The sequence below is a fragment of the Triturus cristatus genome, chromosome 5_2 (genome assembly GCF_964204655.1).
Source record: "Triturus cristatus chromosome 5_2, aTriCri1.1, whole genome shotgun sequence".
Lineage (NCBI taxonomy): Eukaryota > Metazoa > Chordata > Amphibia > Caudata > Salamandridae > Triturus > Triturus cristatus.
In genome coordinates, this window is record NC_140588.1 from 194,865,890 (window position 1) to 194,884,973 (window position 19,084).

The 19,084-nt window shown below is 42.9% G+C and overlaps 1 protein-coding gene across 6 annotated transcripts in view; it reads right to left on the minus strand.

Moving 5' to 3' along the window:
- SYCP2L (synaptonemal complex protein 2 like) overlaps window positions 1-19,084 on the minus strand; it is a 1,177,754-nt gene that overhangs the window by 272,424 nt on the left and 886,246 nt on the right. For all 6 annotated transcript variants that reach the window (XM_085606974.1, XM_085606977.1, XM_085606975.1 and 3 more), the window contains exons 29-31: window positions 12,790-12,842; window positions 7,972-8,119; window positions 158-258 (exon numbers count right to left, since the gene is read on the minus strand). In XM_085606974.1, coding sequence (XP_085463100.1) covers window positions 158-258; window positions 7,972-8,119; window positions 12,790-12,842 — 302 coding nt within the window. The remainder of the gene's footprint in view (window positions 1-157; window positions 259-7,971; window positions 8,120-12,789; window positions 12,843-19,084) is intronic.

A 19,084-nucleotide genomic window follows, 5' to 3' on the forward strand; every position in this document is an offset into this window, starting at 1 on the left:
CACTAAAGAGTTGAGATGCAGAAAGCAGCTTAGTAGAAGCGACGTAGACAAGTCAACAACATCACGGTTCAGAGGGTAAGATCATGGTAGAAAATTAAAGATGGAGTGAAGGCAAAACTGGAGCGGACAGGATAAGGACAAATGTATTATGTATTACCTTAGAAACACCTTCAAAGGTTTCAGAGTTGTTTGGAGAAGATGGTCCATACATCTGGTCATCATCGTATGTCTGCAGATCACCTGCGTGGATATTCCTCCCTGTGTGGAGGCATACAACTGTAAAGAGCTTACCATCACAAAACATGTTACTTTGCTTTAACAACACAAGAAAAGACAACAAGAGTAGGTTTTCTTAACCTGCCATTGTAACTGTGACAAAACAGGTAAATTGAATAGTCTAAGGTTGCTGTAGAGCAAAAATAAGAAACCTACTCAACCTTGCGCTACAGTCCAAGCATCATTCTGTTCCACATTAATTAAACTTCCTCATTAGTGCCAAGTCAGAATGTTACAGGGCCAGCAGTGTAAGCAAAGCAGTAATAAAGACACAGCTCCATAAATGGAAGCTTATGGCTTTATATGGGTCAGGTCCTGCCTGCACCAAAGGCATCATCTATAGGAGGGTGGGTTTAGATGGCACTCATCTGTGATTCCCCAACCATCACTGAGATATACCTAACAGAAACAGAGGTGGCCCGAGCAACTGGCATTGAAAGCAATTGCTTTGGGTGTTGGAAGGAAGGGGGATATTGTGAAAATTAAGCATTTTGAAAGTTCTTCAGCTCCATCCCAGTGTGTGAGGAAATCTTGATGACAGCTGTCAATCAGTGAGATGCACTCATGCTACAGAAACAGTCACATGCAGGTTACTGGTGGCAGCACTAAAGAGATAGTTCACCTGCGTGGCTGCTGTAATGAACTGTGTGCAATACCTTCAAGGAGAACGGTTCCAAAGCAGGCATGACAGCTGGATGGGCTCATGTGCATGCTTCATTGTCCGTGTGTGGATATGTGAGACCTTAAGATGTATTTTGTTAGGCATGCAAAGATTTGAGGCAACCTAGTTCCAAGGAACAGGGACGTCCTATCAGAGGACACTGTTGTACCGGTAGGAGCCTCTCAAGTGTAAGGTGCTATCCATAGATTGTATTCAGTACATGAAGGATGCCTGAAACCAGATTACAAAAACAGGATGTGATGAAGAGGTGAGGGACAGCTACACGTTAGCTAGCCATTTCTAAAACTGCGAGGTAGGTCGCAGAAGACTTAAATTAGCTTACTACCACATGAAAACTCTCCTTGAATACAAAAATATATCTCCAAACCTTCACCAGAACTGATTTTTAGGAAGGAAGCAGGCAGTAACAATCACATCTGCCTACAAGAGGCCTGAGAGTTGGGTCCGCTTTGGTAAAAAGGCGGCTGGATATTATGAACAGATACATGGCAAGACTAAGTCTTAGCACATTCTCTACTTCCGCAGGTAACACACAAATACAACAAGGGGTGTTTTATCCTGCTCCCACACCACACGCCCCCCCCTCCCCGAGAGCCAATAGGTCTCACTGTACACTAATCATCCCCTTTATTTATCCCCATTTAGGAATAGCCAATGAGAGGAGTCGTGCAATCTTCATCTTCCTGTCGTCTACCTTAAACATCCAGCTCCATCCGGACCACCGTTGTTCTCCCTCTTGCCACCCTCCGGTCCCCAGGTAAGTGCTCCATTGATCGTTTGGGTGAGTATGTATAAGTATGAATGTAAGTGTATGTGCTGTGCTTGTGAATGTGTGGGTGGGAGTATGTGGGTGCATGTGTGCTTAATGATGGGCAAGTATGTGTGTGCATCACATTGCCCCCGCAGTTTTACAATGAAGCAGCCAGGCCTTCCATCTTTGCCCTACTGAACATGAAAAAAAGGAATCAAGGTGCCTAAACAGCTAGAGTCTTTGTAGAAAACACAGTTGAGAATAGCTGTGCGTACAAACATTAAACATACCAGACACAAGCACAGTCACACTAACTATAGAATCATAGGTTGGTTAATATGGCTTCATCTTTAGGGTCGTGAGATTTCTCAGAGTATACTGATGTAGCAAGCTGTCATGAACTCTATGACAGAGCCTGTTATTACTTCTTCTATTTTATTGTATGCTGCGTTGTAAACTCTAATCTCTTTCTATTACAGTGTGACGTTTTAGACATTGTAGAAAAGTTAGCATCATGCCTAACTCAACTCTAAGCTGACATTCTTGTTGTTTATATTATGATTGCTGCAATGTTAAAAAGGAAGATTACAGCAAAGGCTACGATTTTGACATGTGAATTGATTTGAAACATTCATTGCTATACTCATTTTGTCTTATCGGGATTTTTTATTTTTATTAATTAGACCATGATATCAGCGTGAGACATTAATTAATATCATTAACAATATAGCTTACACATAAAGCAGAATAGAATTTATTATTTACATACATACATAATTTTACACATACATATTATATATTAGGACAAGAGAGCCCAAAACTGCTTCATTTTGTAAGCAGAGCAGTACACTAGTGCAAAAGAAAAAAGAGAGAAGGAAGAAAAAAGAAAAAAAAAAGGGGAAAGGGAATAACTGAGTAGATAGTACAATCAAAAGGAAGCAAGAGTGATAGATATACATATAGTACTAACCAAACATCAAATGCATAAATCATTATTTTCGAGAACTCTTAAGAGAATATAAATTGTGCTCTAAACTAAAAAAGGCTAAAAACCTCGCCTTCCACATCTCGAAGGAAGTTGACTCTTTCTGCAGCCATGCTGAAGTAATACAAAGCCGTGCTACCGCCGTAGCCATAAAGATCATATACCCAACCTTTGGTGTGCCACGGCTAGCCATTGGTTCTTCTGCAAAGCTAAACAGCATGGATACCGGAGTTAGCTTGATTTCCAGTTACGGAGGTTAATAAATTCTCTATCCCCAAAAGAAGGGGGTGTAAATTGGTACATGCATAGAAAACATGAAGACTGCCAGCTGCATCGGCTCCACACCGGAAGCATTTACCATCATTAACACCACCACACTTTAGCATCTTCAGGGGGGTATGATACAGATTAAAATGGTTTTATAATGCTGGGACCTGAGACTTGATGAGATTAATATTTCCCCTGCCATACTAATCGAGCTCTGTAGCACACCCTGCCCCAACCTCTCATTCCATTTCTTATCCTGCTCTTCCAGATCATCCTCTTGCAGTTCAATCAAATTCACATAGAGACGTCCTATTTTCGGGCTAGTTTTAATAACTTCGATCATATCCTTTTTCTCTATATCAGCCGGCTGCATTTTCTTTTTATCCAAATAGTCCTGTAGCTCAAGATACTTAAAAAAATCTCTCTTTGATAGCCCATACCTTTCCCTCAGCTGTGCAAAAGAGCAAAGGCTATTGTTGTCATAAAGATCTCCAATAATCGATATCCCATTTAATTTCCACCTCCTCATAATCGTATCCCAGAAAATAGGAGGTAACAGCAGTGTCGCATTAGTAGGAGTATAATAATACATTTTCGAAATATTCAAGTACTTGCGAACCTGTTTCCAGATTTTAAAAGCTGCTCCTAATACCTGGAACCGAGCCTTATTGCAATAGCTTGGCTCAATTACCCTTACAAAACAGCTTTCAGCTTCATCCCCTAAAATATGGAAAATATATGGGGCATCAGCTGAGGTGTTCCCCTTTTCTACCGTTATTAAAATGTTCATGTGCTGAAGAAGGGAGGCATAGTAATATAACAAAGTTAGGGACCGCCCACCCTCCTCGAGATTGGGGAAGGATCATGTATTTCATCGCTCTCCGAGCTTGTTTCTGGCCCCATATAAACCTCCCACAGATGGATTGAAAATTCTGCAACTGTATTCTAGTAAGCTCTAACGGAACTGATCTGAAAAAGTACAGTACTTTAGGTAGAATATTCATCTTCAGTACATTGCAGCGCCCTACAAGTGAGAGATGTAAAAACACTATTCTCCCTAGTTCTTTCTCAATTTCAGTTAGTAATGGGTTCCAGTTAGCAATGACTAAATCATCTAGTGATGATTTAATTTTGATACCTAAGTAGTCTGCCTCCTGTACAACTATTGGGTCATTAAAACCAGCCTCATTTGTACATATAATCTGTGTTTTTCCGGTGTTCAATTTATACCCTGACATTGCTCCAAATGAGGCTGCCAGCGTTTCTATCTCCGGCATGGCTCTAGCAGGTGTTGGGGTGACAATTGCTACATCGTCCGCATACGCCAGGACTTTATACATTTCATGCTGGATCTGTCCGGTTGTATAACCATATACTGTTCTATTAAAACCAGTAAAGGATTAATATAAAGTGCAAATAATAAAGGTGAGCATGGACAGCCTTGCAGAGTTCCACAGGTTATAAGTACAGGTTCAGATTCCATTCCCATCACACTTATCCGAGCAACTGGGAGTCTGTACATAGTTTTAATAGCATTAATAAACCCACATCCAAACCCTAGGCGGCCCATGACTGCCCATAAAAACTCCCAAGAGACACGGTCAAAAGCCTTCTCGGCATCAAGAAGTATCAGTCCAAGTGGAAACTGATGTACTTTTGCTATATCAAACAAAGTCACCACCCGACTGATATGATTGACCGTGCCTCTTCCTGGGATGAAGCCATGCTGGCGTATGGATACCAAAGGAGTTATCACCCGAGATAACCAAGCTGCAAGTACTTTGGCATAAATCTTGCCATCACAATTTAAAAGGGAGATAGGCCTATAAGAGCCAGGAAGAGTTGGTGGTGTGTCCTCCTTTTTAAAAACAATAATGTTAATAATATCCCATGATGCTGGGGCCTGTCCTTGTTGCTGGGCTTTGAAGACTGTCAACATTTCTGTTTTAATTTCAGGGAAAAGGACCGTACATAATTCTAACGGCAGCGCATCTGGGCCAGCTGCTTTGCCCATTGCTAATGCATTAATTGCACTTTCAATCTCCTCCTGAGTTATAGGCATCTCTAATTCTGCCCTATCTTCCCCCCTCAGTACCTGATTAAATCCATCTTGTGGTAAGCATAGAGCTGCATTTCCTTCTGATCTATCCTCCCCTGCATATAACTCTTGATAAAAAGATCTTAAGGCCGCTACTATCTCTGTGGAACTGTTAACTAATTTCCCAGTTGGATCTTCTATTTCCACAATGCCACGTTCAATCTCCCTGTTTCTAATTCGTTTAGCTAGCCATCTCCCAGCCGTCTCCCCAAATTCATAGCATTCTCTCATGTAGGTTACATATTTAGCCATAATGTCTTTGGACCACAACAGGTTAATCTTCGCCTTACAGCGAGCTACATTGGCTTGTGCCACTGGGCTTACTATTTTACTAATTACACATTGTGGCAAACTATATTCGGCCTGCTTAAGCTCATCATAAAGACCCTGAAAAAGGATATTTTGCTGTTTTTGCTTATATATACAAAAGCTCAGTATTTCCCCCTGAGGCTGGTTTTCAGTGTGACCCACACTACCGCGGACAAAGACGTATTCCTGTTCATCTCAAGAGAATTCCTAATCCAATCCCTGATATGAAGTACAAAAATGTCATTGCCAATAATTTCCGATCAAACGTGAAGTGCCTCTGTGGCCTGAATAAGCTTTGTATTGATAAGTGCACCACCACCGGACTGTGATCCGATGCGAGTCTAGGAAATATTTGAATTCTAGCCGTGGCAGCCTGCCCTCTGGAAATAAAGAAATAATCGAGTCTCACCCATTTGTTATGGGGGCAGGAGAAATATGTAAATCCTGGGTCAGGATATCTATTTATAAACCATACATCTTGTAGCCCATGCAATAATACTAACTGCTGTAAGGCCTTACAAACTTTAGGTTTCCTCCCCTGATAAACTCCATTATAAGTTTGTAGTTCTGGTCCGGCTAGATGTATATTAAAATCTCCACAAGGTATTAGTGGAGTTGCCCATGATGCTAGCTCAATATTAAGCACTTCTAAAATCTGTGCCTCATCCATATTTGACCCATACACTGAGCAAATAAATTTCCATTCTCCCGCAGCACACTCATCTTTAGCCCATCGACCATATTTATCTGCCAGTACCCTTCCCACCAGCCTTATGTAACATTTGGCCAATATAGCCACATCCCTAATTGTAGTGCTCTGTTGCGTGCATGCTACTACCGTATATCCCAGCTCAGCCAGAGCTCTTCGGTTCTCCCATGGGATGCGTGTCTCCTGTAAGCATCAGGGGAGAAACTTCTCAATTCCCGCACTACTCGTGTTCTCTTACCCCTATCGTTTAAGCCTGACACATTAAATGTACATACCCGTAACCACCCTGTCATCATTCTACCCTCCATATTCTCACCACGTATTGCTCCTGATTAAACACGTTCTTTTCTATTCTCAGTAAGCCTTGCTTCTCATGTCTCCACCATGGTCTCCTTTTTCCTTTTCTCTCCAAACTCACCCACTCACCCCATCCTGCAACCCCCACTCTCCACACCCACCCCCCTAACCGCAAGACCCCCCCACCCTTCAACACCCCCCTCCCCCATCCCCCCCAAAACATAAGGCATAAGGACTTAGGGTCCCTAGCGATGGAGAGCTGATATGCCTGCCCCTCACTGCTACTCCCCCCCCAACATTGTATCCAATATCAGACTACATATCTACTAATATACACCAAAAGAATATATACCATGTTAATACATGCTCCGTCCTGATGTATCTGTATTCTGTATTGAATTTAAATACTCTTTGGCAAGAATTTCGGAAGTGAAAAATTGTGTTTGCCCTTTACAGATTACTTTTAATTTAGCCGGATTAAGCAGATAAACCTGTGCTGCTTTAGCCTGAAACATTGGCATTAATTGCCGCAAGTGCCACCTCTTCTCTACTGTCGCTTGACAAAAATCAGACCTAACAAAGAATTCGCTCCTCTTTCCACTCCTTTTTTTTATCTGGTCGTGCTTGGCCACACTTAAATCTCGATAAACTATCTATGTCTTATCAGGATTTAAGTGTGGCCAAACGTGTAAATATGAGAAAAGATCAGCAATCAGATGCTAGAAAACACAGTTTTTGGCCTAAGTGTGGAGAGGCTTTGGGACGGACCTGGTCAAAGGTCACGCCGATTTGCTGCAAACCAGCCTGGATAAGATGTTGCTCCAGGTCTCGAGATTAGAGATGGCATTGCTCATCATTTAAACAGGCAATGGCAGTGGTTGAGAATAACCAGTGCTAAATTTATTTAAAAAAAATAAGTGCCAGGGCTCGGGGCATTGCTCACTAGTCCACTGCAGAGGACACAACCCACCTCACGTGTTAAATGCATGCTTAAATTCAAGTTTACAATTAAAAAAAACTTATAGTACATAGTTTAATGTGTTACTAATGAACACTGCTTGAAAATGGACACACAGCACCACCATGTGGTGGTTTCTCAAATATTTAAGAGTGTTTACAAATAAAGGACAGTACAGGGCACCGGAAAACACCAGAACAAATTAAGCACTGAGAATAGCTAAACAGCCATTTCTTTCTAAGGAAGGAATGCTGTGCAATTCAGCTATAGAGATTCAATTTATAGACCCACTATTTTCTGAATCTGCTAAATTATGCTTAGAAGTAGCCATACGGGGTTATAATACTAGGAAGGCACCATGTTAGGACTGTTCATATTGAATCTGCTGGCCACATCATGTAAAGTGGGGTATGCCAGGGAATCACAAGTAATATACGGGACGGCAATACTGAGTCTCGGCAATAGTTCCTAGCTGGGGACTCTGGTGAACACTGCTGCTTTTAGCCTGACTGAAAATCAGTCGATACACACAAATTTATATTGAGGATACTGTGGACATGCAAGCAAAACATTTTGCATGAGAATAACTTTAGAAATAAATAGAGCTCCAAATGGAATTGTTTCAATCAAACAACATACCTGTACTGCTCTTCATAGTGGACTCTCGTGGTGTCAATAATGGTGAAACACCTGGGAGCTCTTCCCCTGAATACTTTAGCTTAGTAGCATTACCTCCACCTCTCTTTGAACGCGTTTCTGAACTTGGTGTTGACCTAGAAATGGTATCCTAGAAAACAGGTTTGCTTTAATTTGCTTACAAATATTGTAAACAACTTTTACAGTTTATTTCGCATTAACTGGTACATATCAAACTTAGCAACACAATTCTGCACATAACCATATAATCAGGGGCCCATGAGGTTACAGCTGTAGACAGCTGTGGTAAGTAAGGTAGAGAGCTAGAATGTAGGCAGAATGAACGGAACGTTCTGATGCTCTCGAGGTTCTGACAGTGACCGGTGTGTCAGTTGTTGTCAGGATCTCAGGGAGCACAGACGTGGCAATCCTGTGTTGTGTTGTGGGCGCATATTCTTGATAAATAAAATAAGCAACTTTAACTTACTCTGTGGAATGTTCTGATGCTCTCGAGGTTCTGACAGTGACCAGTATGTCAGTTGTTGTCAGGATCTCAGGGAGCACAGACGTGGCAATCCTGTGTTGTGGGAGCATATTCTTGATAAATAAAATAAGCAACTTTAACTTACTCTGTGGAACGTTCTGATGCTCTCGAGGTTCTGACAGTGACCCTTACGTCAGTCGCTGTCAGGATCTCAGAGCATCAGAATGTTCCATTCCATTATGCTTAAATTCTAACACTCTACTTTACTTGCCACAACCGCTCCGATAAGGCGAACACAAGGGGTGCACTATTTGAAGGAAGAACACTTCTAAATGGGGGACATCCGAGGCATACATAAAATCTAAAATGGTGGCTTCTGCTTTAACTTTTTCCCCAGAGTTTAGACACGTGAAAGCCTCTCAGCAGCCCTTCACTGACGATTTGTAACTGGAGGGCTTACCGGGGGAACATGAGCCACCACTACGAGTATTGTTCTTGTGGAGTCAAGGAAAGCTGTCGACATTAAAATAAATATTGTGTTCTGCTCGCCCATACGCCTTACTTTGCATTTTTTAAAGACTACTTGTGTCAGATTGGTCCAACACGTCAGAGTGGGCCAACATGCAGGGGTCACATTGGACTCATCCCTCAGAGAGGTATCTGTCCTCAGCCAGCTTCAAGAGATGGCGCCTCAAGTCCAGATATCCCCCATGGACTCCAGGGAGATTTATGGGATTATTCGTAAGTATGGACATGGAGCAATAGCAAGGACGCCAGCAGTGGGAGAGGGTTTGGGTCCCCTAACTGGACCAGACAGGAAATGGTGTACAAGGTAATATCAGTAGAGACGGCATGAGAGTGTGTGATGAACAGACACTCACCAATAAACCACAACCTAGGAGTATTCGCAACATTGAGTGTGGTCTGCTAAAGAGAGACAGGTTTTTACGTCCCTTGGGCACCCATGGTGGTGCAGAATGAGGTGGAGTGCCTCCATGTCAACAGCATACAAGATCAGATTGAAAACTGGCTGACAGTGAACCTGCTGGGTCACTGGGTCCAATACTAGTCATAGTCGTAGAAATTATCAATCGGTGCACATGAACCTTCTTTCAGAGGGTCCAGGAACAAGTTAAAATGAGCTCAGAAACCAAGAGTACTGTATTAGCTGGAAAGCAGGTAAGAACCCAGGTTACAATGGAGCAAAGAGGGGAGGAAACAGTATTCCATTCGAATGACCTAGCTGGATGAAATTGCTTCAAGCTGAGCAAGTGTGGCAGGATGAGGTCACATAGATCTTCTGTGTCTGACTGATCGGATACCTCATCAGTGAGCAAACACTGGAGATGAGATGTCACAGGCTACGGGTGACATTGGGAGCTCAAGGAGGCATATGATTAATGCAAGGAACACACAGGCCCTGCACCTCTAATGGCCAAGCCAAAGTCACTGGACCTCTATGTCAAACATGAATGCAATAACTGGGTCGCACTTGATCCTCAGTTCAGATATGAAAAGCAGTGAGTCTCCATGATGGGATGCCAATGATGCCATGAGCACAGCAGTCAGCAGCTGGGTCAATAGCCTCAGGGAAGCAGTCAAGCCTGCAAGGGAGGATACATACTCTATTAGAGCTTGTGGCGAAGGGCAGTCTGATACAAAGCAATGCATGCCGCAGCAGGCTAGAACGGGTTAATAGTAAAGCCATATATAGGGAGACAAAGCACACAGCATGGCACGCTCTGGTTGCTATATTCAAACTAATCCAAGCTATTACACCTCCCAATAGACACTATATTCATTTATTAGGAGAGCCACTTGAACAGCTCGGCAACAAAGCCAAGAAATTAACAGATTCAGATGGCAGACTGGTAACTGTTCAAGTAAGTGCCAGGCAAATTATTAGAACTAGGCTGCCTGGTGTGTGGCCGTGCAGGAGCCTGCAGCATGCACATAAGAATGGAAACCACTCGTGAAAAACTTCACAACAGGTTTCTCAGCATACAATTATGTGAAAATAGCTCTTCAGTTCATATAATTATATTTCGGCAGTTATGCCATAAAAGTATCAATAAAACAATACAAAGAATAAAATCTACACCATCTTTCAAAATAAAAGTGAAAACATCTAAAAATACCCTAAGCACTCTGGGTCCTGTCGCCAGGGCACCAAACTTGCACGTTTTCAATATATTCACTTACATGTGCAGGTCTATTCCTATCTAACCAGGCATAGCAACTCCATATCTTGGATTAAGATTCTCCTGTGCTAGAGAGTACCAGTTCTGGATGCCCCTGTTCTGAGTCAGTTACTCATATCTAGGCTGAAAAGTACCTCAAATATTTTCTGTGCTGGAGCTTGGGACGTCCTGTTGAGCCATTTCTGTGAGTCAATGCCAGGGAACAGAAGAGCCATAAAGCTTGCTTAATTATTTAATTTAATGGAACCATAATTTCCCCCTCAAGTTGTTTAAAAGTATTAAATAAAATTTCTATGTTCAGGGAAAAAGAAATTCTTCACCCTATGCACATTTTGAATGTTCCGACATCTAGTAAGAACAGAAACTGCACCCTTGGGCAACGAGCAACCGGAAAGTGTCAGATGTGGGCTAGACCTTCTGGCACACTCATGAAACTTGCTTGTATCATGAGTCAGGTTGATACAGCTCAGATTATGCATTGCTCACAATTTTCACATGTATATCCCACACTGCTTTGTCTAGGAAGCCTTGCCTCTTCTGGCCTCTCAAGGGCTGCAGGTGGACCCAGCTTTGGCCCAGGCACACCCTTGCTTGTCCCACATACTGGGAGTTGTTGACAGCCCATATCCACGCTTTGATGTTGGTAGGCACAGCTTGTGGATTAAGTGCTGGGGTGTATTATGCGAATGACGGATCATTAGTAGCCATTTAACCCAATTATAGTCGAGGTGGGCTGGAGGGTTTGCATATTAAGTACTGCCTGGAACTTTTATTTTGTTTTATTTGTTAAAAATACATGTACCGGTTTTGCGAACTCTTCAAAATTTTTCTTTATGGTTAAGGATATAAGGTGTAGAGGAAATAAAACCATTTCTAAGTCTAGGAGCATTAACTAGAAATCTCTGCTCTCCTCTTCATTTATTCTTTGACTTCGAAATCGGAGAGTGCGACTAGAGACCTGAATTTTACCATCTGCGCCAGGTTATAAGTTACTAACTCCTCACTCATATAATGTTGAGTGAGGGGGGGCGCATTTTGTCACAGACAGCCTGCGCAACTAACTTAAGCCTTGCATAAAGCTAATTAGGGTACCCACAAAATGCCTTGCGTTATCAAGATGAGGGACTGCGACAAATCCTGAAGCAAGAAGTATGTCGAAACTTCTGTCCTAATCTGTGCTAAAAAGTGAGCTCAGCGCCCCAGATTCTGAGCCTTGCTCACATAAGAGGTCAAATGTTTGAAAAGAGTGGATGATGCAGGAATCTGCTCAGTGGATTTTCGCAGTGGTCTTCGGCCTGGCAGTAATGCCCCTTGTGTATCCTTCTATTTTAGTCTACTATTCTGCGTTCTCAAAGTTTTCTCCTAGGTGATCTGTCATCATATGAACCTTTTCTTGAGAAATTCTAACTCACAAACAGAAATGCATATTATCTGTATATGAACATAAGTGCAATCCTGCATATGAGCAAACTGAAGGCTAGTATAGCATCTTTAAACAAGCATTGGCAAAACCATAGGCCTGGCATTGTTTTATAGAGGTTTTTGCAAACGTTATAGGCAAGGCTGAATGGGTCGTCATCAATTAAAAATAAAATACACTGGCTAAAATCAAAATTATTTTGGATCTCAAATGGGGCACAGTGCCACAGTACCCCCTGGCACTGAAGGAACTACTTTGTGTGCAGTGTGTTCCTTACTAAGAAGCAGAATGGCGTCAAAGTGAAGTTAGCAGATGGCTGCAGTGGGCTGACCTAGTGCCCCATGCTGTAAGCTGTAGTGTCAGAAAGGAAAATGTGAAAGGCAATAATAGACCAATGGATGAGGAAGGCTGGCTGAAGCCCCTATCAGTATGTATTATACATATGGTTTTACTAAAATCAAGAGGTATTGCCTTATGCCAGACTTTATAAAAAAAGAAAAAAAAAAAAAAACTAATTTCTCTCAAATCTCAACCGCAAAGTCAGGATTTTTTTTAAATCAGGAGTGTTAGGACAGACAGTATCACAATTCTCAACTTTGATATTGACCCCTTCCAAAAACACACAACCACTGCAGCCCATTACAGTATGGTTTAGGATTTTGCATTGCCATGTAGAATATATCAAGCAAGGCTTAATTTGAAAGGGAGTGACTTACCGTGGTTTTGTTTTGGTGGTCTTCAGCACTACTTGGAGAGGAAAGTGGCAAAACTGATGGAAGAAATATATATTTGATCAGTTTAATTACTTTTTACCCAACAGAATGTTCATAAAATGTATCCATTGAACATCCAGGTGTTCCGTATGACACTAATAGTGCTCCCATAAAACTTAGACCACAATTGTCTACTCCCAAGACGCAAAAGATTTACTTAAACACTGGTTCTCGAATATGTTCATTATTTTTACATTTCAGACCCTTAGAAACATCACTTTAGACATCAGGGAGGTCCAAGAACACTTTTTAAAACAGTACTTCAACAGAGCCAAGTTATGTTTTATTATAAAGGATTTAGAGGCTACACATGGCAAAAGAGTGCAAGTTAAACTTAAAAGTATGTCATGTAACAATGCTACAGTGGAACTTTACTACATCTACTTTGGTACTTTTTTAGAAGCAGGTATGACTAACTCGGCTCTAAAAAGAGTTGGTGAGGATGGGAAAGTAAAAGGTATGAACTGAAGACTGAAGAACCCTTCCATGATATTTTTCTTGCAGAAGTAAAATGTCATTTCAATTCAATATCTTTATTTCGACCTTAGGATGTCATAAAAGAAAACACAATGAAATATAAAACAGATCATAATACAATACAATCTAATTATATAAACAGTAAAGGAAATGCATCTTTAGCTAAAATAATTATCCAGAACAGTGGAAACCTCTTCATTGCCTATAAGATACATCATCAAGGAGTCTCATTTAACAGTGAAGAAAAGTCATGTACAGTGGACAAAATCTCATCTTTCCACGTAAATTCTTAGAATATTCCACATAGCAGCTAAATATTTGCAAACAGCAAAAACAGTTAATGGGGATAGGTCAGATTTTAATAATCGATATGCAGACAGATAATGCCTAAACCCTCAGTTTCTGCAAATGGGAATAATCCACTTTTTCCTAGGTTTCGAATAAAAATGGCAAAAAAACATAACGTGGATGTCATTCTCCAACTCCACAGTACATGCTGGACAATTTTTAGAAGTAGGTGGGTGCCATCTACTAGTAAGAGCTCTTATTGGTAGAGAATTATGTCTCCATTGGAGAAATAATTTCCTAAGGCCAATGGGGTTGATGTCATCCAAAACAGACTCCATTTTATAATAATCTTTGATTGCTAAGAATGAACTGGACATTGTCCCCATTTTATCACTCAAAAGGGAAGCAGACAAGTTGCAATCATGGTACAATCTGATCAAATCTTTTCTAGAAATTTTTCTACAGCCCTCCTCCGGGTTTGTCCACATAGCCGAACAACCCAGCCTCTCAAATTCATTCATAATACATTTTAGCCATGGAATTTTCCATACAACAGAATATTGAAAAAGTTCCATAAATTCCTGTCTATATGTGGAGAGTTCAGGAGTTACCCAAAGTCGCCTCCAAAAGGGCTTTAAACCTAATTCCTCCTTAACAGATCTTAAACCCAAGTCAAGCCTAAGAGGAAGAAGGGGTGAACTAATAGGTAGGGCAGCCAAGTTCCTAAGAAACTTATTTTCCGTGGCAATGACTTTGGGGGCACAGTTGTGTCCCCAGAGTTCACCGCCATATATTATTGCCCTACGAGCCTGCATTTTGTAAATTTCGAGCGGCGCTCCTACGGGTTTTAGCATGGATTTATTCCATAGTTTAATAATAGCCCCCGCCTTTTTGGTTAATTTTAAGTTCGATTTGGTCTGGTGGTTGGCCCAGGTCAGATTTTCATTTAGGGTCAATCCCAAATACTCAAATGTGTGTACTCTCTCCAGGGCAACACCATGTATAACGGGATTTGGGCGAGTTGTCTTTGGAGGATTAAAGATCATAAATTTCGTTTTGGCCGTGTTTATTTCTAGCCCCCGGTCATAACAAAAAGAGACAAAGCCATCCAATACTCGCTGGACGCCCATTGGCGTCTTAGTGAGTAACAGGGTGTCATCAGCAAACATAATAGCTGATATCCCAGTGCCACCCAATCTTGGAGCATCTCTATTGGGGACCGCATTCAAGTGGGAGATGAGGCCGTTTACATAGAGGCAAAACAGGGTTGGAACCAGGACACAACCCTGCCTGACCCCCCTGTCCACGGAAAACTAGATGTCAAATTGCCTTCACTCCCACATCTGACCCTTGCGAAATTTTGAGCGTGGAGACGTATTATAATATGCAAAAGGGGGGCAGGCATTCCTAACTCCCGAAACACAGTCCAAAGTTTTCTGCGCGGGACCAAATCGAAGGCCGCGCGCAGGTCTACAAAGACAGTGTATAGGGAGCCGCCCTCAACCTTGACTGTCTTCCAAAAGAGCATGCTCAGTCTAAAAATCTGGTCAGTGGTTGATACGCTCTTTCAGAACCCTGCCTGGTACTGACTCAAAATCTCAAATTCCTCCATCCAATCCAAGAGGCGGTTAAGAATCAGCCTCGCAAAAAGTTTCTGGGCAACGTCTATTAGGCTGATTGGTCTGTAGTTGGCTGGGAGCAGAGAAGACCCCTTTTTAAAGATAGGGACTACCTCTGCTCCCAGCCAAGTAGCAGGGACCGCCATTCCCCCGGCAATTGCATTAAATATTGCTAAGAGATAAGTTGCCCAGACTCTAGGCTCGTGTTTGTAAAGATCGCCGGGGACCCTGTCTAGCCCTGGTGCTTTACCCGCAGGAAGCATGGATATAACTGCTTGGACCTCGCCCAGAGTAAAACTAACAGCCGCTGAGCCGGGAGAATCACTCAATAAAGGTTCATTCAATGGGACGTCCGTAGAGGGATAATCCCCCTTATACAGGGTACTAAAGTGATCTTCCCATACTTCTGCAGCAATATTCGGATTTACTGCTGGATCAGATTCAACTGAGCCAGTTGTCACAATTTTCCAGAAACTCCGCGCATCCCTACCCGCTAAGGCAGATGTCAACTTTGCCCAGTTTTCATTGCCCCACTCAAGCTTGGCATGGTGGATTAGCTGTCGATATGTTCGTCTACTGTGTTGGATAACATCCCTGTTTGCATTAGCTTTTAATGCCTCCAACAATTGGCTTTTCGCCAATCTACATGCCCTGTCATACCATGGCTGCTTTCTGCGTGCCCTGTTCCCACGATGGGCCGGGGGATTGAAGATATCTATGAGGCTGGCGAATAATGCTTTATTAAGATCACTCAGCTCTTCGTGGAAATCTGGCAGAGATTGCTGATCAACAAGAGTGGCCACTTCAACCAGGACTGGGATAGCCCTGGCATATACTTGAGATAATTCCTCTGGGTTTCTAACCAATTTGTCCCATCTCACCCTACGTCTATTGTTGGACAAAATGGCCCTATTAGAAGCAACAGGTTGGAATGGCAATGGGTGTTCACCGTTGCACAAGCCTGGCAAGGAGAAATCCAATATCAAGGGGTTATGATCACTCTCTCCCCTAGATAACACCTTGAAGTCAAGTACCCTATTCCACTCCTTGCACTGAACAAAGATATAGTCTAATCAAGCCTCTCTCCCTGGCTTATTAAAAGTAGGCCTAGGCGGGTTGTCAGATATTGTTCTACCATTACACGCCCCGATCGAATGGGTCATTGTCAGGGATGTAATTTGAAGTGCCAAGGGAGCCCACGACCTTACCATAGGACCAGGCACATGTGGAATTTTCCATAAGTCGTCCTCCTCCTGGTTTACAGCATCCAGCAGCCCCTCAAGAGGTTCAAAATGTGAATTAAAATCTCCTCCGACCACAAACATAGTACCCTCAGGAATTTTAGTTAAAATAGTGGAAAGCTCAGCAATCGTCCCTGATTCTGCAGAAAGACTCACGGGTCTAGAGTAGACATTGATCACAGCTAGTCTAGAACCAAACCTCCAATCCAGTAGGACACATTGGACATCATCAGATCCTGTATCAAGGACACTGGCACTGCAACCCAAATGGGTAGCAACCCAGATTGTTAGACCCCCTGACGGTCGGCCCCTTCCTCCCCACCTTGCCGGGACTGAGAATGAAGCAAACCCCAAACGAAGTTGCTCTTCCCTTGCCCAGGTTTCCTGGAAGCAACATATATCATGTAGGTCTATAAATGAGCCCCATACAGGGCAAATAAGTTTATTAGAAAGGCCAGCTACATTCCAGGAAAGAATTTTGAGTAGAGCTGGGACATTGGGAGTAGCATTTGATTTAATGCAGAGATCCTCATGACTTAGATTCGCCAATCTTATAGAGTTGCCAGTCTCAGGGGTGATAAGGAGGGACTGTAGCTGTGGGAGATACAGAGACCCATCAGCATCCCCGCAGTTAGCATCCTCCCAAAACAGTCAATCGACCTCCTCGAGGCAGCTGAACCTATTGGTACAGGAGTAGTCGCTTAAAGTGGGCGCATCGAAACAGGTGCGTCTATACCTTCTGCCTTGAGGGCTAGGGCCCACCTTGGTCCATTCTTCGTCTATCCCTAAGTGGGTATGAGTAATTCGGGGGGGGTAGAAAAAAGACAATGGGAGGGGTTGAATAGAAGTGCCTCCCATATTACCCACCCAATTACAGATATATGAGACAATCTGTGGATTTCTGAAGTTCACCAAAATGCAATCACCCTTAATTTTCTTTGTAGTGTTTCCCAGCGAGGTGACCCTCCTGACCATCAAAACATCACCTCTCATATTTGGGGGCAGAGGCCTATTTATGTTCAGCCAGCTGGTCACTTTGTTTTTTAGAGAGTCACCACTTTCTATGACAGAGTTAGTAAGCTCTGCAACACTGCCCAAAATTATTACATAGGGTGCTGCCTCGGGGGGAAGATTCACTACATTTTTTCAGCTTAGACTGACCGCCTTTGGGGTGGTACGGCCGTCAGTCACATTGGAGGACTTCCCTAGTTTGGTCAAATTTAATTTGGCCAACAAATTAGGATTCCTTACAGGGAGGGGTAATTGGTCCTGGGGGCACGGGGAAGTAACCGTAGTGGGAGGTGGCATATCAGACAAAGGTAATGAAATTCGCGCTGGGGTAGGTTGGGTTGCTAGTGTAGGTATTGTCATACCAGCCAAAGTAACAGAAGTACATTTTTGTAAGGAACAATGGTCCCATTCAAGCAGAATAAATTGACATACCGCAATTAGTACAATGAAAAATTGGGTTTTATGTTTAAGAAAAATGCAAAGAATAATAGTAAATTACAATAAAATAGTAAGGAAAAAATTGAACAGTGAGTGAGTTGGTGGCAAGGTAAAGGGAAATCAGCCGATTTCCGGTACCCAGGCAAGTGATTAAAGGGTGACTTTTTGGTGCACGAAGGTAAGTATTAACAAAAAGTCAGTAAAGCATTTCATACTCCAACATTACAAATAATAATACAACGGGGTTTAGAAATGGTTGTCGACGACGTTTCGATCCCTGTGCGAATAATGGGATCTCTTCAGGACAGGAGGATTTCAAGATTACCTGGGGGTTGCCCTAGTAGGGAGGGGAGAGAAGGGAAGGAATTACAGTTACAGAATTTAAGAGAGAGAAAGGGTTAAAATTAACAATAAAAAGGTGCGGGGGAGGGTGAGTTGGGTAGAAGGAGGAGAGTGAGAAAATTACGAGTAGTGAATCCTAAGATAAGAAGTAAAATGAGGAAGGAAGGAAGAGGGGTGTAACCCTATAGTGGTCAAGAGACCCGTGAATGGGAAGGGGAAGTGACACAGAGAGCAGAAAGTGAAAACGTACGTAATCAGAAAGGAGGATCCAATAATTGCCACGCAGGGTGGAGAGATATGGGGCGAATTATGCCCAGTCAAAATATAGTAAGCGGCTTCAAGGCCTGACCTGGTTGAGGGTAATTAGTCCAGGGAATAAGTCATGACGGATCTGCGGGGAAGCGGAGGAAGAATTAATAATAGAACAGAAGTGTGGAGCTAATTGAATGAGGCGGGGGGTACTACGATGGCTTACCCGGTAGGAAGCAGGGAACCCGGAGTGCAGCGTGGGTAGCGCTCGTCAGGGTCCGGAGAAGGCGGGTTCAGAGTACCGGACAATGTTAAGGGAAGTCCCGATTGTGTTGGGTGTTCCGGGGTTGCGGCGTGTGTTACGCGGATAACCTGCGGGAGGGAATAAGGGTAATGAGCAGAGAAGGGGAGGTAGGGTGCCAGTGGGACACGATCTGTGGAGGGCGGCGAGGACTCACCAGTTGTGGACGGACGATTCCGGGATGAGCGATCCAGCAGTGTGGTCGAATGCAACGGAAGTGAGGGCTCGTGGAGTGCGAGCGCTGGGAGGGCCTAATTCAGCCAGTGGTAGAA